Genomic DNA, 27,416 nt, shown 5'->3' on the forward strand with positions numbered 1-27,416 from the left:
ATCTTGAATTGTCTTGGCCTTCTAGACCAATAGTAAGTCCTACATTGCTTAAGAATGACTATTGTATTATCTTGACTTCCTATATAAATGTTAACTTAGGAGGCCAAGTCAATCCATTAACTTAAATTTAAGTTTTTAACAAATTGTATATATTTATATAAATATAAAAAATAATATTTTTTATTATAATTTAGGAGGGTGCAGAGCAGGATGCAGGGTGGGGCCCTGCTGGGGTCAGCCCGCCCTCGCTAGGGATACTTCATGCAGGACGGGTAGAGGGGGCGCCCGCTGCCCACCCCTAATTTGTATTGGAAACTCATCTCATAATATAATTTTTTAAAATTTTTATACAAAATATAATAAATAATTTAATTTATTTCAAATCACAAAATAATAATATTTAAAAATAATATTTTATTCAACTCATCTAAAACTATTTCAATTTATCTCTGAATCCAAACAAGTCTAAGATGCCCATTTTGAAGTGATCAATAACTGCTTCTTTTGATGTGTATAACCTTACTATAAATGAAAATTATACTCCTCCGAAAAATTCTCATAAATTCTGTGTTTATTTACTTACAAATTTAGTATATAATACATAATTTATTATGAAGTCTATATTATATTCATAAAAAATAACAAAATGTCTATTTTTTGATTCAATGTATTTGGTGGGTCAATAATCAAGCTTGCAAAAAGAAGTGTTATAATTATAAAGAAATTTTATAAAAATAAATATATAAATTGATGTGATTTTATATGATATGTTAGATTTATTTTATAATAAAAATAATTTTATAATCTGATATATTATATCAAATCACATCAATCTGTAAATTTATTTTTATAAAATATTTCGTGGATAAAGCATTTCTTGCTTGCAAATAGAGTTATTACGACTACAAATTTCGTGTATCCGAAAGGATTAGTGAGAATTACAGAGTGAACTACAAAATGGACATTCAACTTCCTGCCCGCGAGAGTCCTTGAAAAGGTAATCGTAATGAGAACCAATCCCAACACAAACAGTCTTCTTTATGGCCACAAAGGAAACAGCAAGGAACGTATTTACTAAGCAAAGTATATATATTTGGTGACATATTCGATGTGGGATCAAATTACAGACAGCTCGGAATTCCATTCAGACCAAAGTCCGTAGTGGTGCTTTGTTACTCGAGCAATGCTATATAATCTTTAAACGGCGATTGTATTGTAAGTCTAGTTAATTTTATTTTTAAATTTTTTAAAAATTATAATAATATTCTTATCAAAATGATATTTTTTTTTATTTAATAAAGAGTTTGTACATGCAGTCTCTAAATAGGAATTGCAAATAGAATTTATTTTGTTACTCACATCATCTTCACATATCATATTTATTTTTATTTTTTTAAATTTTTTTTAAATTTTATCATTCTTAAACTAATTGAATTATTCTACTCATCATTCATATACTATATATTTAGTAAGAGGAAAAAAATAAAAAATTATATGTAATACGAAGATGATGAATAAAGTTTTTCAAAAGTAAAATACAGTAAAATAACACATCACTGGCAATAAATTGTCAAAAATATACAAAATCCACTCTTTTATCTCATAATTTTGTCCAACAAATGAAAAGGAAATCATGATTGTTATCATTCAAACGATTGAGTTGAGCAGATTATGACGCAAACTTGGCTGATTATATTATTAAAAAATAGGTAGTGCAACGTCCCACAACATTAATAACAGTAAAAACACCCACCTGGACTGATACAAATAATATGTCGTCTATTCCTTACCACCTCCACGCAGTGATGTTTCTAACCATAGTCTAGACAACAAAAGACACGAAAAAAAAGCCAAAAAAAAAATAAATAAATAAACATCAAGAAGCACGGCAAGATCAGTACTAGCGCTGAAACATGTCTGCAGCAGCAGCCATAATAGGCTGGTTCAAATACTGCAAATTCAACGGGTTCAAAAGGCTATCATATGGCTCAGTGAAGGAACTCGAGTCCCCAGCTCCAAAAACGCCATTGCTGGCATTCGAGAAAGTGAGAATCTCATCCAGGGACTGCAATCTGTGGCTAAGCTCACCCACTTGAGCTTTGAGTACTGAATTTTCAGCCTCGATATTCAAGTAATGCTGGGTGGTGATGTTCACGCTGGTGATGATGTGCTTGTTCTCCTTCCTGAGGTGAGTCACCTGCGAAATCAGATTGTCCAAATGCTTCTGTTTCTTCATCCGAGACCTTCTTGCTGATTCCCGATTGGATATCATTCTCTTCCTCTTCTTCAGTTCCAGCATAGCTTTCAAATCCTCCTCAGAGCCAGAGTTATGCATCAAAGTTGACCCTGAACATGTCCCACTCGAGGATGCCATGCATGAAACACAGAAAATTATACAGACTTTTGTAATAACAGTTAATGGTGAATTCAGAAAAGACAGGCAAGACCCAGATACTAAAAACCAGAAATATATTAGATTATAGAGCAATATAATTATACTGTTAGAGCCTAATGATCAGAGTTTGAGAGGGGATATATCATGAAACGTAGTACAACCAGTACAAGAACACGACAGAGAAGGATTGAACTAAGTGGGTCCTACGCCAGAATGTGGAATTTATCATACACCCAGAGAGGAGGATTTCACACAGAATTTGAGACATGAATCTCAAACATCAAGAACAAGATATTGACCATTAAGATTATCGTTGTAAGAACCAACGGTACTCTGTGATAAAATTCGAGATTAGAGTTTGCAAAAGCCTCGGAAACTCCAGCCCAGCATGCGAAATTCGAAAGTAGTAATCTTTCCGAGACTCGAGAAACAAGGATCTCCGAAGGAAAATAAAATAAATCAACAGGCTTTCAAGATGGGTTGTAGATTTCAAAATAAAAAAAACGACTTTGGACTCAGAAAACAAGAACCCTAATGAACTTCAGATCAAAGCCAGGGCTTCTTCAGTCTGGCATAGTCGTAGATGCCAAAATATCTGCAGAAGTGAAGCAAAAGAAAGACTACAGACAGAATGCGAATGGGAAGGGGCCTTTGAAAGTTTTGGGGATGGAATTTATAGAGCAAAATGGACAAGCGAGGTGATTAATTAAATGATTCTAAAAATTTTAAAAAAATCTAAAAATTAGAAAATATGGAAATAAAGGTGAAAAAGAACTTCGCAAAAATTAGTTGAAAAAGTTGATGGGACATGTGAGGTGGGTTGGGGGAGAATAGTTGAAGGGAAACCTCCGCCTTCCACGACTTCCACCTCCAGCATGGAATTATTCTCATTTATTTTTATATATCTCACTTAATTATTATAATTATTTTAAATTTTTATATAAAATAAATTATATAATTTAATATTTTTAAAATTAAAAATTAAAAAAATAATATTAAAAAATATATTTTTTATTAATTTTTTATTTTAATTTATCTAATTTCCTCCCATCTCATTCGTAAATAAAAATAAACTAATGTTATAAATTTAAATTTATAAAAATTTTTGACTATAATATTTTTCTTTGTACGGAGTACGGACAATTAGCAATCCATACAAAACTACGAGTTTTTTATTTCATTTTTCTCACGAGAGTACATGTTATATATATATTTTTTTAAGAAAAATACTACTTCAATGTTACCATTCAAAGTTATCATTCGAGTATTTTGATTTGTTTAATTTTAATTTTTTTCTTAGTGATTAAAAAAATAACTATTAAAAAAATTGTATATTTTTTTAATTTTTTTTAATAATTAAGAATATTAAAAAATTACTTAAAATAAAATAATAACAAAAAGAACTATAAGTTTGTACCAGTGGTTCGAACCACTACCACCATCCATTTTTTTAAGATTGATGTAAGTGTGCCGTCTAACTTTAATAGTTGGGTGTGTCTATTAGTATAAATTTTATATTTTATTTTTTCGTTATTTTCCTTTTCATATTAACATATTTAAATATTTTAAAAAGTAAAAAAATATATTAATATATTAAAAATTACTTTTTTAACCATTAAAAAAAATTAATATATAAACGTTCGAAATGAGAGTGCAAAACTGAGTTGCCGCTAGCTCCATCCACTTTTTTAATGCCTCGCGAGATATTTGAAGAAACTAGTGCCTGGTCTCAATAGTTTAATCATGCAAGTAGTTTAAAAGATAACGAGAATATCAGCGTTTTTTTTTTCCTCCTAAATATCACATTTTTAAATATATTTATCATTCCTAAAGTTGATGTTAAATACTTTTATTTTATATAATGAAAAATACTATTTTGCCCACTTAGTTTGTCTCATCATTTTAATACTTAATGTATTTTAATTTATTTTTACTTAATAGTTAAGAAAATGATTATTAGTATATTAATTTTTTTTATATTTTTTTAAAAATATTTTAAAATAATAAAAAAATATAAAAAAAATATATAATTTTAGCCTAACGGTCAAATAGAGCGGTCCATTTTAAACAGCAGAGTAGCATGGCTCTTTATATAATTTGTTTGCAGTTTGCTTATGTCCATTTCTTGTTGTTCTGACACGAAACACTAATTAGGAAAAAGGAAGGTACAGGGATGTGGGTTTAGCTATTAATTATTTTGTTAATCAGAATTTGGGTCCAGAATCCAGCTGGACTTTAACGTTAAGAACTCCAGATTTTCGAAAATGACCATGTTTATTGTATAATCCATACATTACTTCAAGGGGTACTTTGTCTTTTCGGTTTGCAGACAAGAGAATTGGAGATTATTCCTTTTCAGGGCAATATTTTGCCACGGTCACCATCTATCTAACTCAATTTTGCAATGGTTCTAATAATATAATTATTTCTGATTATGTGATTGAAATTAACTTAATAATGTACAATGTTCCCATACTATTTGAGTGCAATAATGGTACTCTTTTCCTCTTTTTTTTTCGTTCACTAAAGAACAAAGGATATTTGTATTAAGGTGCAATTAATGAAAATTAAACTTTGGAGAAAAAAGAAAACAAAGTATTTATATAATGGATAATGATACTAATCTTACACTTTCTTTACTATTATTTTATTATCTATTTATTTTTTTCTTTTTACTATTTGAATCTAGATTAAAAATATCATGACTTTTTTGTATAATTTAAAAATAAATAAATTTAATTAACCAACGTAATCATGAAAAGTAGTTAAAAATAAATTAAATTTTATAAAAATTGGCTCAAAGAGTAGTAAATTTAATTAAATTACATGATTACGTTAGTTGATTAAATTTATTTTCTTATAAATTATGTAAGGATATAAAGTTATAAGATTTTTAATGCAGATTCAAATAGCTAAAAGGAAAAAAAGGTAACTGAGTAGTAAATCATAAATCAGTAATAAATAAAATATAAATCTATCATTAATTTTATATAATTATAGAGTATGCAAGCTGTTATTTTATCATCTCAAATGTAACGTTCAAAATTATTGATAATATATTTATATTTTTTTAGTTTTAAAAAAACATAAATACAGTAATAAAAACTTTGAATATTTAAGAGGGAAACATATCATTTTCCTTTTCTCTTATATATAATTAATACAGTATTGAACAATTGAAAGCGAAGATAGGTGCATGATCGGTACTCGATGGCTTTCTGACCAATCTTCTGTTTTGTTCATTGTGGTAAACGAGGCTCAGCTCACATCACTGCAAAGATCTCAATTCTCCATTTTTTTTTTTTCAGCAGCCATAGCAGTTACACTGCACGTGAACCCACATTCATCCATGCTAATCTATGAACAGAGATTTTTTTTTTTTTTCCCAACAAAAGCATCTTTAGGCATCTCATAAAGCAATGGAAAATGCTGGGACCAATGAAATGGAACTCTCAAATTGATTATATTTGTTTTTTTTTAAAAAGAAAAACTTAATGATGAAGGAAGTATTTATTAGTGAATTGATGTTTTTTTTTTAAATATGTTTAAAAATGTTTAGAAAATATGTATAAAAAAAAAAATAATAATTTAACCTTAAAGTAATGGAAAATGATAAGGATCTTGTTGGGAATCCCGTTCAATTTATACTGTTTTAATATTTATTTTTATTTTTTAGTTTTTTTATGTAGTGATTAAGAAAATATTGTTTAATAATATTGTAAATTTAAAAAAAAATATTTAAATTGTTAAAAAAATAATGTGAAAAAAATATTTAAAAAATATTGTTGAATTGTTTTAATCACTATATATATATATATATATATATATATATATATATATATATATATATAAAGGGGATGCTTAAACGGGATCCCTAGCTTTACCCTAAAGCAATACATGGTAAGTGGTAACCACGAAAGGTCGTTTCATGGAATAGTAGTCTCGCACTATGTTCGTACGTAGCCATCGTTTACTTATCTGTTTGGTTTGTGCAACATGGTTTGTTGGTGTCGGGCTGATTATTCTATAATGATACGTTATGATGTTTTTGTAGATTTTCAAGGAGGAAGACTATGGAGGAGTGCAAAGTTCGCATGAAAGGCCGTTCCATTATAATTTAGATATAAAGTTTACTCGACAAATCGCTTAAACGAGAATATCGGATGAAGAATTTGCTCAAGGCGCACTCAATATTTCGCTCCAACGAATAACGCATAAAAGTGAAAATTAAGATTTTCGCCGACACTATAAATATATATTTAATAAATTCTATAGCCATTTATGAATAGTAAATTTCACCGCAAGTGTATTTTGTGATTTTTCTTTATAATAAAATTATCTGCAACTCTTTAAACGTAAACATGTTATCGAATCACGTTAATTTTATATCATGTAATTAATTTACTTGTGTGTAGCTTATTTTTTATTTTTTATCTTCATTTTCATGACATTATCAAAAGAAAATAATTGATTAATTTGTTCCAACTTTCTTCTTTCTTTCATTTTTTTTTTTTTTTAATAAGAAAAAAAGGGAAAGCAATGGGTTACTCGTAAAGGACCAAGTTATCCCAATCCAGACCAGACCAAACTACCTACAAAGCTATAAAGTTGCACGTAATTTTAGGCTCCGTTTGTATAATGAAAATGGTTCATCTTGTCTTATTATTATAATTTTTTTAATTTTTACAAAAAAATATAATAAACAATTTATTTTTTTCAATTCTCAAAATAATAATAATATTAAAAAAATAAGATTCTAACAATGTGTTATTAAACTTGCATCTCAACTTATTTCATCTCAACTCACTATCCAGACGACACAATTTGTAAAAAAAATCCATTAATTAGATGAGTTAGATATAATTTTTAGAGTGGAAAAGTCAAGCTTAGTTTATTTGAAAAAATATTACCCATTAAAAAAAGACTACATAATATCTATATACCTTAAACCTACATCTAGTATTATTCGTTTAGTTAATCCAACCATTATTTGGAGCGGTGGTTGCCATCGTGAGCAACAATTGGAAAAATCTCCTGCTCTCACTGGCATCGAAGGCCACCTACAAGAAAAATTATTCTCATTAGTTACTATTCACCATCTCGCACCTCATACCCTATGAAAAACATTCTCACACTCTATAAAATACACATTCACACCCTATGAAAAAAAAAATCGTGTGGGGTGTATAATATGAACAATTGCTAATTTGTAGCCAAACTCCACCTACAATTAATGTCATTTTTTTCAGTTTTATTTATTTTAAAATTTAATTTAAGATTTTTAACGTAGATAGAGTAAGATAAAATAAAAAGAAAGAGTTTTGGCCAACATAGCATGGACTGTTGAATTGATCAAAATAAATAGGCATATAATGTAACAAATGAGTGTAAAACAAGGAGAAAAATAAGGAGCTAAACATGGACTATACACTTGAGAGCTAACGTATATTTTTCAATACAAATTTACACAATTGAAACTAACTATGCTGTTGAGTAACCATATGAGAGTTTTCATCTGGTTGTTAAGTGAATTTTGTAGCAGGATATTCTACATGTGGCAGTTGAGAAAATTGTGCAGCACCTTGAGAGTGTGGAGGGACAGATACACTAACACCCCCTGCAAATTAATGGGGAGATCGAACGCCATCAATTTGGAACGCAAGAATGTAAAACGTAGTGATGTCTATCCGTCTGTAAATACATTAGCTAGTTGATCTTTTGTGGAAATGTGGCAAACCAAAATGTCTTTATTGACTACATTTTCTTGAATAAAATGGTAATTAATCTCAACATGCTTGGTGCGGACATGAAAAATCAGATTTGAAGCAAGAGCAATCGCGCCAATGTTGTCACACCACAAAACAAGAAGAGAAGGAATATAAACACCAAGGTCATGAAATAACATCCTTATCCAGTACAACTCTGTTGTAGCCAATGCCATAGATTGATACTCCGCTTCGATATTGGACTTGGACACCACCTTCTATTTCATCGCACTCCAGGATATAAGATTTTGGTCAATGAAAACTCCATAACCACTAGTAGATTTACGATCATCCGAATTTCCTGCCCAATCATAATCACAAAATGCATTTAAAGCAATAGAAGATGGAGTGTAAAGCAAACCATAGTCAATAGAACCCTTCAAGTAACGCAAAACTCATTTGACTGCAATCCAAAGGGGTTCATGTGGGCTATGTGTAACGCAACGAACAAGAGGTCTGGAGAGTTAAATCTTGTAACCTAACATCATCTTCCATAACAGATTTGTACACTCTAATATTCCAACAAAATACAAAATCAATTTATTCAAACAAAAAATATATGTCCCTCCATCAAGACACAAATTAACTATCTCAAAGAAATAAATTAGAATTCCACACAGTCTCAAAATTTTCATGACTTAGAATGTCAAAATAATATAAAATCAAAAATTAACTAAATAAGACTCCAAAATAAATACTTGTACCCTCGGGTACTTATTCTTATACAAACATCAAACTTCTCAAACACAGTCTACTTTTGACTCCCAGCTGAAGTATCATAATCATCTGAAAAATATTGTGGAGATAAATGGATAATTATCAACAACTCAGTAAGCAGAGAACATATACTATTGTGTAAACATGAGCATTTTCAGAAATTTCAGAATGCAGGACAAAATATTTACCTTCAGAATGCAAAATCAGAAACATTTACTTTCAGAATGCAAAATCAAAACATGTTACCAAAAATTTCAGAGCGAAACTTTCAGAAAACTTTATTATTCAAAATCATTTGGCATATCAAAATCTGAGACCTTATCTTCATAATATCGAAGCATCAAATTGGGAAAGATACCATGTTTAACCCCTAGGGTTATAAACCACCATTGTAACTCGTGGAATGGCCTTATCCACTATTATAATCCGTGGTTGGGCTATTGGTAGGGTTATAAACTACCATTATACCCATGGCTGGGCCGTATCCACTATTATAATTCGTGGTTAGGCCGTATCAACTATTATAACCCATGGTTGGGCCGTAACGGAAACCAAGCAAAACATCAGAATCAGATTTAATCAGAATATAAAATTAGAATCTCTTGCCAAGGTTTTCAGATGTCACAACATATTAAAACAGAGTATTGAACAAATTCAGATCTTTCGCATATTCAAAAACATTTTTAAAATATTTTCGCATCACATGCACAAATTTTTCATAAATTTCATATTCACTCTTTCTGCATAGTTCTGAAACAGAATTTACAAAATTAGCTCAAGTCTACCAGTCATGACAGAAAATATTTTCTCTTATACAACTTTCATGCATATATGGAACACATATCTGAGGTTGTTTTCAGATTTCTTTTCAAAACAGACATTCATATTTTCAAATCAACCTCGTTTCATTTTTGTTTTATGCAAAGTCTAGTATAGGAACCCCGCTTACCTAGACTTATTAGCTTTTCCTAAAATTTTCCACAACAGTGCCGAGTAAATATCAATCGTCACCTATTGAAAATTCATGTAACTTAAGTAAATCTCCAATTGAACAGTTACTTTGTAATTACACCTAAAATACTTATTTTAATACCTTAAACCCTAAAATTTCTCTTAATTCTAAAATACTGTCACTTTCTACATTCATCAGTATCGACTTAATAAATATTCCGTTAACAGACACATGTATATATATATAAGTATATTTTCTTTTTAGCAACAAACAACTCAACAACGTGTGGCGACAACACTTACACAAGGAAAAGCTAGGGGACAACAGCACCGTATAGAGGCTGTGACAGAATTTAGGTGGCTGAGGTGTAAACCTCATCGGATGGGCGACTGCACATAGAGAGAGTGACGAGAGAGTGTGAGCGGAGAGAGGAAGAGAGTAGGCCATGAGAGGGAGAGAGTCCACATGGAATACTCACTGAGAGAACAGCAATGTGGCAGTGCCAAGGTTGGGCAGCGGCAGATCATAGGGTGGCTAGGGCGTCGATGTCGCTTGGCTGGGTTGAGTCAAACAACGATAAGCCGAAAAGAAAAACTATGTTTCTTGGTGCGAGAATTGGGGCCTTCCGTCGTTGGCGGCGTTTGGCCTTGATCTGAGGAGCACGAAATGGGGCCCATGTGGTTGAGGTGTGGAGGAAACGGGGTTGTTGGCGTGGACGACTGCTCTATTTTTGGGGGGGAAAAACAAAGTTGAGTGAGGCGTTGCTGCATGTAAGAATGGGGTGATTCACAGTGGTGATCTAGGGTTGTGGTGGTGCAGGATTGCGCTGCTGGGCTACACGCGAGAAGGATGTTCCCGATGGCAACGAACTATTGCTGCGGTTGGCTTCTGTTTGGCTTTGCGTGGAGGCTGAGGGAGAAGACGTGGAAAGCTTGGCTATTCAGGGAAGAGCTTCACCGTGCAGACTTGGTTTGCTTGTTATTTCATGATGCAAAGTTGGCATATGTGGGACTCTGTTTTGAGGGAGGAACCGAAAGTGGAGGAGTCTCGAAAAGTGGTTGATGTCCCTCTAGCTAGGCAGTGGCGTGGTGTCTCTAGCTGGGCTTCACGATGGTGGTGCTACGTAAAAAACAGAGTAAGAAGAGGTGTAGATTAATGTTGTATGCTCAATTAATTATACAAAGCATTCAAGTGAAATGAGATTAATGCAGAAAGTCCTCAAAGGTAGGTTAACAAATTGTTTCACCGAAAGAGAAAATAATATAGGTGGTGGAAAGTGAAAATGAAGGAATGGACAACATGCGCATAGAAAAGTAAATAGTGCATGTGGGGTGCACACAAAAGACCGGCACATGGGGTTAGAGGAAAGAGTCATGTGGTGCATGTTAAACAATCGAAAGTGGCAACTCCACAATTAAAAGAAAAACTTAAAAACAAACATAGAGTCCCTCCGCTAGCCGAAAGATAATTAGTGGTCCCAAAAAAATTTGTGAAGCGGTTTGGCTGGAACCGGGTGTTAAAAACAAATTGTTTTACCAAAAGAGAAAATAATCTGGGCGGTGGAAAATGGAAAGGAAGGAATGGACGGCATACGCATGGAAAAGTAAATAGTGCATGTGGGGTGCACGCAAAAGAATAGCACATGGGGGTAGAGGGAGGAAAGAGTCATGTGATGCATGTTAAACAATCGAAAGTGGCAGTTTCACAATTAAAAGAAAAACTTCAAAACAAACATAGAGTCCCTTCACTAGCCAAAAGATAACTAGTGGTCCCAAAAAATTTTGTAAAGCAGTTTGGCTAGAACCATACATTACACTATGCATGAACTGATAGAGTTGGTTGACTGCATAGCTGATATCTGGAAGGGCAAGAGTGCAATACTGCAAGGCACTTACTATCTGTCGATATTCTGTGGCATCTGCCTGCAACTAACCCTCATATGCAGAAAGTTTGGTGCCAGAAATTGTAGGAGAAGCCAGAGGCTGAGCACCTGTCATACGTTTTCGCCCAAGCAAGTCAAAAATATATTTTGATTGTCTGAGATGTAGACCAGTATGATCTCTTGCAACTTGAATGCCTAAAAAATAGGAAACCTGGCCAGGGTCTTTAACGTGGAACGAACTACTAAAACCAGAGATAAACTCCTCAATGACATAAGTGCTAGAGCCTATGACAATGATGTCATCCACATAGATTAAGACAAACAATTTGAATTTGTTAGTCTATAATGTGAAGAGACTGTAATCGACGACAGATTCTTTACAACCATCATCAAGTAAGTGTTGTGATAATCTTCTAAACCAAGCCCTTGGTGCTTGTTTTAGTCCATACAAGGACTTATGCAATCGGCACACATAGTCTTGTTTAGATTAATTAACATAGCCTCGTGGTTGCTTCATGAAAACTTCCTCATCCAATAAACCATGCAAAAAAGCGTTAGAAACATCTAATTGTTTAATTTCCCAATTAAAAGTCACAGCTATTGTAAGAACAATACGAATAGTTGTTGGTTTGATGACTGGCGTGAAAGTTTCATGATAGTCCAAACCATAACGCTAATCGAAGCCTTTTGCCACCAACCTTGCCTTGAAATGATCAATCTTGCCATCAGGGGCCCACTTTAGTTTAAACACCCATTTGTTTCTAACAATAGGATTGTGTGATGGTCTAGGAGAAAGAGACCAAGTGCCATTAGCCAGTAGTGCATCAAATTCCCTACCCATCGCTGCTCTCCAATTTGGATTGGAAACTGCTGCACTATAGGAAGTAGGTTCCTGCTTATTAAAATTAGTGGACAACATTTTTAAAAGATGGTGTTTAGCTACAACACTTTGTAGTCAGGATGTTTTAGGCTTGAAATGTCTTATTTTTGACCGTGTAATCAAACCAGAACGAGGTGCTGGTGCAAAAGGTATTACAGTTTCAGGTTGGTCAATGTGGTCCATAGGAGGTGGAATCATGTTAGGACTCAAGGCAAGAGGTTGTCCAGCTATAGGAGATGGTAGGGTAGTTGGATAACGAGACTCTTGAGAGAACTAAATATCTGAGGGGACAGAAAAAGTAGGCATCTGATTTTCAAGAATTTGAATTTGAATAGAAGTTGTAGTTGGATCTACACAAATTGGTTTAGAATTGGATTCTGCAAACAGAACGTTAGGCAACAAATTACTGAATTGGATAAGGTGTAGAAATTACCGGCTAATGAGTACTACTCGGAGCTTGAGAGAATTGATTGTTGTCCTCTATCGAAAATGTGGTTTCATAAAAAAGAACATGACGTGAAATATAAACTCTTTGAGTTTGTAAGTCTATACAGCAATGCCCTTTTTGGTTATTGGAATTGCCAAGAAAAATATAACGTTTACTTCTATTGGCTAATTTATGTGGCTGATATGGTGGAAGTAAAGGGTAGCACGAGCAACCAAAAATTCTTAATTCAGAATAATTTGGAGTTTTGCCAATCAGCACTTCAAAAGGACAACAGTTTTGAAGGACTTTTGTTGGTAGTCTATTGATTAGGTACACTGCCGTTAGGAAAGCGTCCATCCAATAGCACCGTTTAAGATGTGATTGCGCTAATAAAGTTAATCCAAGTTCTTGAATGTGATGATATTTCCGCTCAATGATACCATTTTGCAATGAAGTATGCAGACAAGTTAATCAATAATATATCCCATATTTTGAAAGAAATTCACTGAATTGTTTAGATAAGAGCTCACCTCCATTATCAGTTTGGAATTGATTGATGGAGCATGAAAATAGATTTTCAACATGAACTTTAAATTTAAGAAAATTAGCAAAGACTAATGATTTATTATGTAAGAGGGATACAACCATGAAAATCTTGAAAAATCGTCTTCAAACAGGACATAATATCAACAACCACTAACGGAAGCTACATGTGAAGTCCACAAGTTCAGAGTGTACCAAAACCAAATGGTTGGTAGACTGTTGGGTGAAATCACTAAAGGGAAATTGTTTGCTTTCGCTAAGAGGACAATCAGAACAAAAGGTAGATTTATTTGTACCTGATGAAAGGAAAATAGAACTTGCACATAAAAGGAACTAAAAAACAGCTTGTAAAGGATGTCCAAGCCGACTATGATGTTGCTTGACAGATGTTTTCTCACCAATAGTTGTTGCAAGACCATGTAACTTGTGAGGAAGGCTTGGCGTGCCAGCATTGGGATAAAGACCATTCTCAACTTGCCCGAGGAGTAGTATTTGATCTGTCTGATTCTCCTTCACATTGAAATCAAAACTAGTTTTGTAACAGTTGTTGTCTAAACAAAATTTATTGATAGATAGTAAATTTGTGGAGGCATGCAAATAGTGCAATATATTGGATAATTGAAAATTAGATTGGCCAATTTGCAAAGAAGTGGGTTTAGTACTTTTAATTAACAAACATGTACCATTTCCTACAATGACAATCTCTCTTCTATTGAATGGCAATGGATGAGTGAGATGTTGATCATCGGAGGTAATGTGAGTATTGGCTCCGCTGTCTGCATACCACACTTGGTGTTCAAATTGTGGATTACATTCAGCTACCATTGCTGCAAGCTCAATTGGCGGATGACAACCCTGATATGAGAATTCAAATTTGTGGTAGTAATCTATAGCAGTATGACATATTCTCCCACATATTTGACACACAGGTTGATTGCCATTGGAGGTCTGAGTTAAAGCTAGTTGACTAGATGAAGAACTAGGGGTAAGACCATCAGTGGGACCACTTGTTTGAGAGGGACCTGATCGTCGAGCAACAGGGACCTGATGGTCGAGCAACAGTAGGAATTGAAGGCCTTTTCTTTGGTCCAAATGAAGGCTTCTTGTTGGCAGCAAAGGCAAAAGTGGTATTAAATACCACTGTGCTATGTTGACTTTCAAGAAGAGCTTCATGACTCAGCAGCTTGGCATTGAAGACTTCAATGGTAAAGTCTTTGTCTCTAGAAGCAAAATTATAAGATGTAATAAAAGGGTTAAAATCCTGATTCAAACCACCAAGAAGGTAAGATATCAAATCCTGATCATCAATAGGCTTCCCCAGGGTAGCCAATTGATCAACAATAGAATTGGCTTTCTCCAGATAGGCAGAACAATTACGAGACCCTTGAGTAATGGTCTGCAACTGGCGCTTCATGTAAGCAATGCGAGAACGAGATTGACTGAAAAATCTCATTTTAAGAGCAGTCCACACTTGTTTGAAAGTGTTTAAACCATACACAAAAGCCACAAGATTATGACTGATGGAGGACAAGATAATTCCCAGCAGAGCTTGATCTTTCTTATACCAGGCTATATAAGAAGGATTGGGAGAATTATCAGCGTTGAACCTCTCACGGACTGGTGTAGATCCTTCCAGGAACCCTAATAGATCATTGTTGTTAAGAAATGGTAGAAATTGGGACTGCCAGCCCAAGTAATTTAGGCCATTAAGCTTAAAAGATGCTGGCGGGGAGGGATGAGAAAGGTTGAGTGGATTGGTGCTATTGACATCATTGGATGAGGGAAGTTGACATGATGCGGAGGTGTGATCCAGGAAGTGTAGCGTGAGCTATTTGCCAACTGATACCAATTAAGATAAAGTAAAAAGAAAATTTTTGGCCAACATAATGTGGACTATTGTATTGATTAGAATAAATAGGCATACATCGTAACAAATGAGAGTAAAATAAGGAGAAAAATAAAGAGCTAAACATGGACCATACACTTGAGAGCTAACGTATATTTGTCAATACAGATTTACGCAATTGAAACTAACTATGCTGTTGAGTAGCTGTAAGAGAGTTTTCAACTAGTTGTTTAGTGAATTATGCAGCAGGATATTCTGCATGTGGCAACTGAGAAAATCGTGCAACACCCTGAGAGTGTGGAGGGACAGATAGTCATATACACTAACACATAGTCTTATTGGAAGCTCCAATGAAAGACAATGTATCAACTATCCAATAGAGAATGTGTAAAGAATGTGACTCACACCATATTCGTAATTTTTTTTATATGATAACTATATTTAAATTCTCTTATAAATTAAATATTGTCATGTATGTTGTATGAATGATACGTACTCTTCATTAATTGATAAGTAGAGGAACTCTTTTACTTTTCTCTCTAGCATGATGACATAAAATTGCTCAAGAACAAATAAGAGAAAATAATTGCATAAATGGTGGTTTCGGGATTGATATTGAATAAGTAAAGAAAGAAAATTGTTCTTCTAGAAATTAATCACCTTTTATGATTGCCATTTGTATAGTAAATATTCTGTTTAAGTCAGTCCTGTCATAACCCAATTTTTTTACAAGCCCAAGCCTAAGGCCCAACTCAGATAAGGCCCAAAGACCAGCCAATTTAAATTTTATTTTTCCTTCTTCTCCTTTCGGACCCTGATTCAGTCCCCCCCGACTCTCGTCTCTCTCTCGCCGAGTCGCCGCGCGACCTCACCCTGACCCAGTAACCACTCCCGCTGGCCGCGGTCGATACGGTAAGCCTCTCTCTCTTCTCCCTTCGTCTTCTCTCTCTTCTTGTAAGATGTGAATCTGTGTAATTTTGCGATGATATGTTGTGTAAAATCTGTGTAATTTTGTGATTATATGGTTGTGTAAAATATGTGCAATGTTGTGATGATGAGTTTGTGTAAAATCTGTGCAATTTTGTGATGATGAGTGTGTATAGAATACGTGTAACTAAAATAGGATGGATGTTGCAGTCTTGCAGTTAATGAGTTTGAGTTAATATTGGGGCTGTTTTTGTTGGGATGTTTTGAAGAAATAAACTGTGATTATACTTGTTTGGATGGATGTTGCAGTTGATGAGTTTGTGTAAAATCTGTGTAACTAAAATAGAATGAGTTTGGGGCTGTTTTTTTGTTGTTGCAAGGAATGATTGGATAAAACTGTGATTATACTGGGGCTGTTTTAATTTGAGTTAATATTGGGGCTGTTTTTGTTGGGATGTTTTGAATGAATAAACTGCAATTATATTTGTTTTTGGAGCTGTTTTTGTTTGTGTCTTGTGGTTTGGGGCTGTTTATATATTAATATGATGCTAAAGTTGGGACTGTTTTAGTGAACACGTGGGCTGTTTCATTTTCTTTCTGTAATTGATGGTGTGGTTGTGTACCCCAAAGTTGAACATTTTTATAAGTACAAAGTTGAAGTTTTATCACCTTTAGGAATTCAGACTTGACGAAATCACGTCTTTTTGATAAACTAATTTAGTGCATATACGACATAAGTTGTCATGTTATTCCCTGAAAGTCCTGCTGATGTCTGTTTTGTGACTTACAATCTTGAAAATCATGAAAAGAAAGATTGGATAATTTATATCACATTCCTTGGTTGAATTGGGAGGACCATCAACAATGCTTGCATTGGATTTTTGGAGTCTGTAAGATCACTGAATTGTTAGTGGTTGGAGTTTATTAGTCTCTTTGAACTGTTATATAGTTCTTGGAGTTCGGGAACTCCTAAATTTCATGGTGTTAATGTTATTCACTGTGAAATTCATGGAGGATAATGGATATTTACTGCATAGAAAAATTCATAGTTAGCTCTGTTGTCATTATCATTTTCTGGTTGGCATAGCAAAATATTTTCTAACTAAAATATTTTCATATTATTTAAGCACAACTTAGAAGTTGGAATGGCAGTGTGGCACTTGGAACATTTAATTTGGTTGGGACTTAGAAAATGTTGGGTTTCTCTCTTTTTTTTTTCAAAATTAGAACTTAAAAAATGTTTGTTGTAATCGTTCTAAGAACATATTATTATGATTGATGTGGATGATGGATGATGGGTGTGGATGTTTATTGTAGACTTGAAGTGATTAGTTGGATGTTGATGATGGATGATGCATTGATGGGAGTGGATGTCTATTTTAGTGATTAGTCATTTTTAATTTTTTGAAGCATGTTAGTAACTTAGCATGTTACTTGTTTTCATTTATTTTTATTTTTTGTTATGTTTTTAGTAAAAAGTAAATTATTTACTTTAGATTGTGATTTTTGAAAAAAAATTAAATTTAAAAGGTCACACAAAATCTTTTTTAAAAAGTGTGCCAAATATGAAGTTGAAAACAGTAAAAAAAAGCCAAAAAAAAGGCTCAAATCCGACTCTGCTCCGACAAGTCGGATTCGGAGTGGAGGATGAACATGTCGGAGTCGGAGGTCGGATTCGACTTTCGACAAAGTCGGAATCAGAATCGGAGGATGGCCATACCGACTCCGACTTGGTCAGTGCTCAACCTTAATTCCTGATCAGCCTCTCACATCCTTTGCATCTCTCGGCATCCAGCTCAGTGGCTTCAGGCCGTCGCATCGCGCAACACCTCTGTTTGAAGCACCACCACAAGCCCCGTCTCACCCCACCATGACGGTAAGCCTATTTTTCCTCTCTTGGTCTCTCAATCTCTCTCTCTCTCTCTATAGTATATATCTCACTGTTTATTCCCACTCTATTTGCTCCGTGCCTGCCAACGTGATCAGTAGAGGCTGACGCATCGCACGTACAGTCGCACTTGACCGTCGCTTGGAGCACATCACACCATTACCGGTGAGAAGTTAGCCTTAGAGGTAAGAATTTATACTAGTGTTTTTGGAATTGGTATATGGTATCTAAACAGCTCATAAACAAAAATTCTGTTGGTTTTAGTGCAATTATTTTGGAATGGATTTGGACGACCCATTTTGTGATGATATTCTGGAGACAGTTAAAAGTAAACGTAGGTTATTCTGACACACCCCTCTTAGCTTGTTATCTTTAAAACTATTTTCCTCTTTAAGCAGTTTAAAGGTTTGTCAAAATTTTTTTTTTTTTTCCAGCCAAGGCTGGTGGCAAGTTTCAACCAAAGGCTAAATCCAGTGCGAAAGATGGGACTTCTACATCAGTCCCATCAGGTCCTTCAGGTTCTAACGATGAAAAGTCTGTTAGACTAACCTCCTCAGGCTTAGAGACTAAACAATATGCTCGGCCCGTTGTCGCAGAAAATAAATTGACAACTGGGGATGGAATTTCTGCAGCTACCTCAGAGATTGTATGCATTAACCAGAAATCAAAAGACAATGAAAGCTCTTTTTCTGACAACAAAAGCTTGGAATCTGTCAAGACCTCATCCCAACATGTCATGGGAGAGGATATTGGCTCTAAAGATGCTCTGCATCCAGAGGTTGCAACATCTGAGAGCCACATTGGTTGGCATTCCTGCATGGGAATCTTGTCAGCAGAGGTAGATATTTGGATATTCCAAATATATATTTTTTTTATATTTGTATTTGTTTGCTGATTGGGAACTCCTTTGGCTTTAGATAGACTCCATGGAATTTGAATTGGAGCCCTTTGGAGGTATTCTTTCCGAGGCTGACGCAACAAATGGTAATGATGATCGGGAAGGTTCCCTTTCTCATTCAAAAATGCCTACTTTTCTTGATTTCAACAATAAGGATTCAGTGGAGCATTTTGGTATTCGGGCTTGTAATTCTGTTGACTCTTCAGCACTTGGGGCATGTGAGGCTGCAGAGCCTCAAACTTGTCCTGATGCTCATATAAACCGAGATACAGTTACTTATAGGGAAGCTGGTGTTTCTAACAATGTTGTAGATATTCAGATTAATAATGGAAGGTCGGAAACAGAGGTGAAGATTTTTAACTTTTAAAGAAGTACTCTGTTTTTTTCTTTTGCTAAATCGGATAGATTTGTGATTAGTTTCAGGAAGCTGGGGCCTTTTCTGGCATGGAAGATCTAGATTTTATGTCTCAGGCCGATACTCCATTTGGTATGTTTAGAATCAGCTGCATGCTTTATTTGTTCTTGCTTTATGTTGCATTTATAGTTGTTTATTTTCTCCGTCATATTTTAGGACTGCATACTGGCAAGTTTCGACCCAAGCCCAAGATGAAAACAAGAAAAGAAAAACCTAGTACTGACATCTCTCACCCAGAAGTTGAGTCTGTTATGCATTCGCAAGCTCCTGAGTTGGTTCCTTCTGACACTGGATACGCTAATGTGGACTCAGTTCCTGCCTTCCCGGCTGACGATTTACAAGATAACTCCATGAGGATTGATGATTTTATTACATTGGACCCAACCTCTGAAATTTCAATAAACGAAGATTCAATAAATCTTGCCAAAACTTCTTACTCCGATTGCCCTGTTCCGAGGGATATTCTGCATTCAGAGGATGTTCCTGAAATTCTAACAGAACTGGTAATTCAATTATGGCAGTTTGCTATGGTATTGGCATTTGATAGATAACCAACTTATTTGCTCAAATATCTTAATACGGTCTTGGCATGTTTCTGCCCTAGGATTCTAACTGTAGAAGAGGAGAAGCTTCTACATCATCGGATCTTCTTCAAAAATGCAAAAGATCTGCTACAGCTGATGAAGAGAACAATGATGACAAATCGTTGAGAAATCTAAACAATGATGGCAAATCGTTGAGAAAGCTAAGGAAAAAAGTATCTTTTCAACTTATCGATGAGCCAGATGGTGAGGCTAATGAAAATGGGGGCTTCTCTAGTGAACCTCCCAATGATTCTAATATAGGCGAAGTTGAGGACGGTGATGATGAAGATGAATATAGAGTGGAAAGTGATGATGAATTTAGAGTGGAAAGTATGTCCCAGAAGAAAAGGGCTCCAAGAAAGTCAAAGAAATCTGGGGTTGAAAATGGTAAACCCGTACAAAAGCGCAAGAGGGCCAATGAAGCTGCCGACCAGTTGACCAAAAAACCTCCCAAAAAATTTTCTCATTCAACTCGTCGAAACAGGAGATGTGGTAAATCAAATTCCCAGATCTCTAAAATTGCAAGATAAACACTTTCAGGTATGCATATTTGCATAGTAAAGTAGGCTGTATTAACAGAATTGTTGGATTACTTTCTCTATTGTAGTGGATAAGGTTTTACTTGAAACACCAGAGGATGAAATTGACCCTCAAAGGTTGCCTATCAAGGATCTCATTTTGCTTGCTGAGTACAAGGAGCGACTAGCGGTACATATTCTGCACTCTAATTCTTGTTCTTGTTCTTGTGATGATGTCATTTTAGTAGAAATACTAGTCTCTTGTTTTTTAGTTGTAGCACTACCTTGCTATAATTACTGTGTCTTTGCTAAATTCAACTTTGCTAATTTGCTTTGGTCATCTACAACTTGTCCACTCATGCAGAGCAAAGAGGCAGAAACGTCAAAAACACCCTTGACCAATTTAAGGTACTCTTTTAAACATGACCTATATGTGGCTAGACCTGTAGAATTGCTATTTGTTTTCTGTATCAAGTGACATAATGTCTGCATTCATAGGCAACTCTAGAAAATTTGAGTTATTTCTTTCTTTTTTTCTATGTAGTCTTTGCATGTCATTGGGATTATGTTGTTCCTCTAAATAAGGGTTTATCTTATGTATATTCTTTTTCTTTTTAGTTTAGGTTCTTACAAGACTGCAAGTATCAGATAATGTTTCTTGATTTTATGTAAATTTGCATTTTAGGAGTGTTAGGGCAGGCCCCTTTGGCTAGGCCAGCTTCTAATGTTGCCTTGTGACTTTATGGAACATGTTGTTTGGCCTGAAAATTGTTGTATTATTTGATGAAATGCGGAATTTCGAATAGCCCGTAATCTAAGCAAATGTTGTTGGTTGTTGGTTATTAATTTGGTTTTATTATACCTGGAGTCATGTAATCCAATGATTAGCCCCCTAGTGGTTGGCTCAAGTGGTAAGAGCCTTGGTCTTGGCGGTATGCTCCCTCTAGGTCCAAGGTTTGGAACCTTGGGTTCAAACAATTTCTAGGGGCTATGTCCCATTGGTTAAAAAGTCTATGATTTACCTGATCCGTGTGATGGGGGGACACATTACACAGGTCCGGTGTTTAACCGGGTAAAGGACATGTTGTGTTTGCATGCTCTCCAGGATTCCTTTTCATAAACAATGTGATCCAATGAGTTTTTTTTTTTTTTTGTGTTACAATTATTTTCTGTGCAGGTCTTACAATTCCTTTCCCGAGGAATCATCTTACAAGGGAGAGGCTGCTTTTGTTTCAGAACAAGGCAGAGGTTCTGATGATGATCAACCAAGTTATGAGGTTCCAACTAACCCTTTCATTAATTACCAGTCTTTCATGGACAAAACTCCCAGTACAAGATGGTCAAAACAAGACACAGAACTGTTCTATGAGGTACAGCTGTAACATCTTATTCATTTCTTGTTTTCACTTGCAAGAAAAAAAACTCCTCGTTTATTTCTTCTTTCCATTAGTAAACCATCTAAAGTATATGATCAGAAAGATGACCAAGTTTTAGTCTTGCAATCACTGTGAAAGCAAATAAATAGTCTGTTTCAGCTTATGAAACTGCCAAAACTGAAGTTTGTTGATTCAAGGAAATCACAGAGACTTAGTCCATTGAAATTTATGGATATCACCCGGGGATCTAAGGCCCGGTTTGGATACAGAAAACCATCTCATCTCATCTCATCATTAAAACTTTTCCAAACTCCCACACGAAATATAATAAACAATTAAACTTTTTCAAATCTTAAAATAAAAATTATATTCTAACAATATTTTATTCAAATTTTAACAAAACATCTCATCTGAACTGCGTAACCAAATGAGGCCTAAGTTTTGTGCAAGAAAGTTTTAAGTTCATCTAGTGCCGCTCGTGATCTTTGAAGTTTTTATCATTCCTCTCCCTCCAGATACACCATGGTAGACAAATGGGGATCAGCTTGCACACAGCTGCACTTGGGTGTTGCCCCTTAATCCTCTCCAGGTAGCAAGGAGATCTTCTACCTGTCGAGGCGTAACTGATGCTAAATTGACTCTTGTCAAAGAAATCGTACCACATGGTACTAGCAACCTCACAGTGAAGTAGTAGGTGGTCCCCCCCCTCCATTTCTGCACATACAGCACCATCCGATATGGCTTATATTTTGTTTGTTAGGTGCAACAAGTAGATCCAAAATAAATTGGCCAAGTTGTTATCTTTTTAGTGAAATTTTGGAACATATGTGGTGTGCGATTATAATCCAAATAGAGGAAGATGAAGGTATATTGGACATGACAGATGGCAAATGTTATAGGATTAGTTAGGTTGGAGATCTGCTCAGTGGTTATCTTTAATTTACAGTGAATTATGTGGGTCTGTTGGGAGAGAACAGTTTTGGTAATTAATGAACACCATGCAGGATTTCGTTTATGCCTCTATGGTACTGGTAGTCTAAGGTTTCTGAGGACTTCATAATTTTTATTTATTTATTTATTTTTCTGTATATTTGTCGTAATCTGTATCCTGCGCAGGAGGAGGGAGATCACCCCCCATTAGTGTGCGAATGCCCGTTGGTGTTCACTGAACTGTTGCCACTACCTTGAACAATTATTGTTTAGTCATATATTAAGGGGTCGTTTGGATTGAGAGAGCATGTCAACTCATCTCATCTAAATCTTATTAAATCATTACAACTTTCTTAAACTCTCAACTCCGAACAAAATACAATAAACAATTCAATTTTTTCAAATCCTAAAACAAAAATAATGTTCTAATAATATTTTATTTAACTTTCAACTTTAATCTCATCTCATCTCAACTCACTATCCAAATCTCCCCTAAATCTCTTCTAGATCTCTCTCTCTCTCTCTCTCTCTCTCTCTCTCTCTCTTTTATTTTTATTTTTATGTTGGGGAATCTCTCCAACGCAAAGCCCTTCGGACCCACTCCTGTACAGTAAATCCCAGTCTTGTGCTCCGTACCCTCGAAAGTTTTCTTTCAAAAAACTAGTTAAATCGCTGGCTTTTCACCAGGGGGTGTAGCCCCAAAGGATTGTTTGCACCCATGAGATGTTGAACCTTGGACTTTGAAAATTAAATAAAATATTGTTAGAATATAATTTTATTATTTTTGTTTTAGGACTTGAAAATTTTGATTTTTTTTATTATATTTTGTGTGGGAGTTTGGGAAAGTTGTAATGATTATATAATATATCTACCAAACCAGGCCTAAATCTATAGTTGAGTTTACCATTAGTTGAACTTTAAAACCAGCCCCAAAGTTGCAGTACTCTGGAAGGGTTTTGCAGTGTGTCAAGTGATTTCCATGAAACCATATAAAGCAGTTCGTGATGTTGTGATTTAAGTGCATCTTCTTTTCTTTTATTCCTTTTTTGAAGTGGGTCTTACCAAATAAGATGGTTTTTGCTTCCCTTGATCTGTCTTTATGAACCTTTCATGTGGCAATTTTCAATCATTTATATGCTAATTAGATGCACTAAGAATGGGGTGCATGTACTGCAATGTAAACAACTTCCCTGGCAAGATTCATGTTGATAATGAAGCATTTGTTACCAAAAAAAAAAAAAAAAGTGTAGGCTGAAAAACTTAAAATTTGAGATAGTGCAAGAGAGGGAAAGGGATGAGACAGCATTAACTCCCTAGAGTTGGTTACTGATTTGTCCTTTATCATCCACTGTCATTTTTTAAATTGGAATAAAGAATTTAATTGCTCTATTTTTTGTTCTTTTTCTCCAGACAAAAGTGGCAAGGTCCAGTCCATCGGTTGCTGTTTACATAAAAATTAAACTATTCTCTGTTTTAATATGTGATATAGGCTGTTCGGCAGTTCGGGACAGATTTTGCTATGATACAACAACTTTTTCCTGGTCGAACTCGTCATCAAGTCAAGTTGAAATTTAAGAAGGAAGAGCGTCAATATCCATTACGGCTTTCTGAAGCCCTAACCAGTCGTGCTAAAGGTGAAGTCCTTTATCTTTCTTTTTAATCTCTCTTCTGTTTCTTTATCTCTCAATTGTACCATGATAATTTTAATTTTAGTAGTCTCAGCATGATTTAGATTGTATTAATTCATGTAGTCTCATATATAAGCATTGGGAAACTAAGCTTAACCATTTTGGTACCAAACTCAACAAGATATATTTTATGGTTTCTATTGGAGTCTTTATCAAGGTAATCTTCATGAGTAGGAATGCCGAAAACTTGCCTAATATATACTTTTCTGTTTTAGATCATTCCCATTTCCAGTTGGTGATTGAGCGGTTGCAACAAGCTTCTCAGGCGGAAGATGCTTATGTAGATGACGTGGTTGGAAGGACAGGCAAGGAGGAGGAGGAGGAGATAGTGGAATTGACTACTCAAGCGAAGGTAAGCTTTTTGGTGTTTTTTTTTTTTTCTCTTCTGCTAAAAGATAATATGGAACCTGGTCTCAAGCCCCACTAAGCATGAAATGACCATGTTTATGAGGCATCTTATAGTTTTTGACTAAGCTAGTTAGGATTATGGTTAAAGGTTTTTTTGGTAAAATGAAGTTTTTTTTTTCTTTAACTATTTCATGCAGTCATGATGCCTCTTTCTAACCTGATATGTGCACAGGAGGAAGTGGCAAAACCTGAGCAGGATGAGGAAGTAGTTGTTGAAGATCAGGAAGCAGATTTGGGTGAAGTTCATAGTCCTGCCAAGTCTGATGCAGGCGATGATAACCTCTATGACTGGAGTCAATATAAAAGTGATTATTAGCAATAAAAAAAATACACAATCTATTTGTTTTTTTTTTTTTTTAAATTTTTATTCTAATTAAAGTAAAGCAGCCTGTACAGCAGCACTCTGACACATGAAACCGCCCATTGCTTCTTGTAAGAGTGATCAATTCTTGTCTGAAAATGCAAACATTTTATCGTTTCCATCTTTTTGACGATTTAGATCATCACCTTCAGCATAAAGAAATATAGCATTTGGAAATAAATGCATTTCTATTTCCATTTAGAAAGAAAAAGGAGTACGTCAATGAAGGAACCTCCCCCCCTCACCCACCCCCCACTTGTTAGGATTTCAACATCTAATTGCAATTTACAGGTTAGGTTGTTAGTTTATGCGTTTCATAATTTGGAAGATGTCTTAATCGAAAGGACCTCATTGCCTTTGGTAAGTGCTACAAGCAACTGATTGGATTGATTAAATCCGTCGGTGCTGAGGATATAAATATATATTTTTGTTTTTTTTTTTAGTTGACTTTGTAGCACTTTGTTTTTAAGCACAAATTTTCTGACAACAATTTAGATAAGACGGAAGAATGTTTTATTATTGAGTAATGTTATATGCATATATATATATATATATATTTATATATATGTAAGTATTGTGTATTTTTTTTTTAAAAATAGTAAGGTCTATCATTAAACAAATTAATTTTTTTATATTGATTTCAATTTTTTATATTTATTTAATTTTTTTTAAAATAAGTGTGCTACGCTTGTATATTCTATAAATGAAAATATCATTTTTCTTTATTATTATGTGTCCCATTTTTCCCACAAGTTAAGTTAGTATTTAAATGTAATTTGTCATTTCTTTTGGTTCAATGATATAGTTATAGGGTGTGTAAGTCTTCTATCCCTTTTTAAAAAATACGGAGTCTATTATTAAAAAATTTATTTTTTCCTATATGTTTCAAATTTACTTATTTTTTTTTAAAGAGAATGTACGAGACTAGACGGTAAATATTATTTGTCATTTTATAATATTTATTATTATCGGTATAAGTGTTTTATGCAATATTAATGTCTATAAATTTTAGTTTCAATAATATGAAAAAACTTGAAAAAATTAAGATAATGTTTTAAAATAAAGTATTGACCAAAATAATTGTTTTGATGTGTTTGTGTTTGTGTTTGTATGGAATACGTTAATAAACAGAATTGTGAACAGATTTTATTCCGAACTTTAATCAATGAGAACGTGTAGGGTCAAAACCGGGGCAAAAATTAAAACTCCTTGCACCCCTTTTGGGTTACAAAGGTATGATATTTGTACAGCATTTGGCATGTTTCACGCTGCAAGCTGGTGCTTGATTGCCTTAGTAGCACGCTAGCGGTTAGATCATCATTTTTATTAAATTTAGAGTCAAACATTAACAAAATGATAAATTAAAGCAGGTAGGTAGGAAAATGAAAAAAAAAAAGAGACAAGATAACTATTATAGTTTGACAATTAATAAAATATAAAAAAGATTTGTCAACTATGGAAATTGAATAGGGAAAAAAAACGACCCTTACCTACGTGGCTCACCAAGAAAGCTCCATGTGGCTGCTTTTTGCCCTTATTTCCGCCAATAATCTAGGCTATCTAGCTTGCATTTGAAGAAAATTTATTTCCATAAAATGGACCAGCAGCGTTTATAGGTGTTAGGTATTGATCAACTAACAATATTCTGAATTTCGCTAAAGGTCTTTGGTCTGATTGTTATAAACTTTCAGCTTCTAAAATGAAGGTCTTAGGTTCAAAATCTCCCTCCTCAAATGTATTAAAAAAAACAATATTCTGAACTTCGATTGAAATAATTAAAAGTAATTGTTGATATCGTGTTTCGCAGCCCGAACAGTTTCACAAAACCCAAGCTCCTTGGTGCCTGCAACTAAGAAGAAATAAAGGCTCCTGTGGCCTTTGAGGTCACTTCGATATCTAAGTCAGTAGATAGTTCTCTGGTGAAGAAGAAAGAAATATAGAACAATGTTGAATTGTTATGCAAATTGAGTCGAGAGTCTCCTGTATGAGGGTTCTCCCTTATTTATACTTGATTTG

At 34.4% G+C, this 27,416-nt stretch overlaps 2 protein-coding genes and 1 non-coding gene across 10 annotated transcripts; 1 reads left to right on the forward strand and 2 right to left on the reverse strand.

Moving 5' to 3' along the window:
• Positions 1–1,675: 1,675 nt before the first annotated feature.
• On the reverse strand, positions 1,676–3,053 carry LOC108981944 (bZIP transcription factor 44-like). The gene has a single exon (XM_018953201.2). It carries the CDS (start codon positions 2,372–2,374, stop codon positions 1,901–1,903), a length of 474 nt encoding a protein of 157 aa, XP_018808746.1. The 5' UTR covers positions 2,375–3,053; the 3' UTR covers positions 1,676–1,900.
• Positions 3,054–14,728: 11,675 nt separating this feature from the next.
• LOC118344904 lies at positions 14,729–14,873 on the reverse strand. The gene has a single exon (XR_004798635.1). It is a non-coding gene; the product is annotated as a small nucleolar RNA Z247 (small nucleolar RNA).
• A 1,341-nt stretch (positions 14,874–16,214) lies between these two features.
• Positions 16,215–25,523, forward strand: LOC108983431 (transcription factor TFIIIB component B''-like). Of its 8 annotated transcripts, XM_035686705.1 has the most exons (16): positions 16,215–16,319; positions 18,130–18,210; positions 18,321–18,407; positions 18,487–18,556; positions 18,657–18,740; positions 18,819–19,060; positions 19,140–19,466; positions 19,538–19,607; positions 19,692–20,038; positions 20,140–20,611; positions 20,727–20,827; positions 21,002–21,045; positions 21,815–22,007; positions 24,433–24,577; positions 24,847–24,983; positions 25,212–25,523. In XM_035686705.1, the coding sequence occupies exons 4-16, from the start codon at positions 18,502–18,504 to the stop codon at positions 25,353–25,355; spliced, it is 2,361 nt and encodes a 786-aa protein (XP_035542598.1). In that variant the 5' UTR covers positions 16,215–16,319; positions 18,130–18,210; positions 18,321–18,407; positions 18,487–18,501; the 3' UTR covers positions 25,356–25,523. The 8 variants fall into 8 exon arrangements, with proteins under 8 accessions (XP_035542598.1, XP_018810597.2, XP_035542597.1 ...); XM_018955052.2 differs by having other exon boundaries at positions 18,657–19,060; XM_035686704.1 differs by having other exon boundaries at positions 18,657–19,060; positions 19,544–19,607.
• The last annotated feature ends 1,893 nt before the right edge of the window (positions 25,524–27,416 follow it).

The sequence above is a fragment of the Juglans regia genome, chromosome 16 (assembly GCF_001411555.2).
Source record: "Juglans regia cultivar Chandler chromosome 16, Walnut 2.0, whole genome shotgun sequence".
Taxonomy (NCBI): Eukaryota; Viridiplantae; Streptophyta; class Magnoliopsida; order Fagales; family Juglandaceae; genus Juglans; species Juglans regia.

Bases quoted from the DNA above. Each gene is read 5' to 3' on its own strand.
- LOC108981944 (XM_018953201.2), bottom strand. From the start codon at position 2,374: ATGGCATCCTCGAGTGGGACATGTTCAGGGTCAACTTTGATGCATAAC.
- LOC108983431 (XM_018955052.2), top strand. From the start codon at position 18,502: ATGGATTTGGACGACCCATTTTGTGATGATATTCTGGAGACAGTTAAA. The intron at 19,467-19,537 runs GTGAAGATTTTT...ATTTGTGATTAG, and splicing joins ATGGAAGGTCGGAAACAGAG to TTTCAGGAAGCTGGGGCCTT. The intron at 20,828-21,001 runs GTACATATTCTG...CCACTCATGCAG, and splicing joins AGTACAAGGAGCGACTAGCG to AGCAAAGAGGCAGAAACGTC.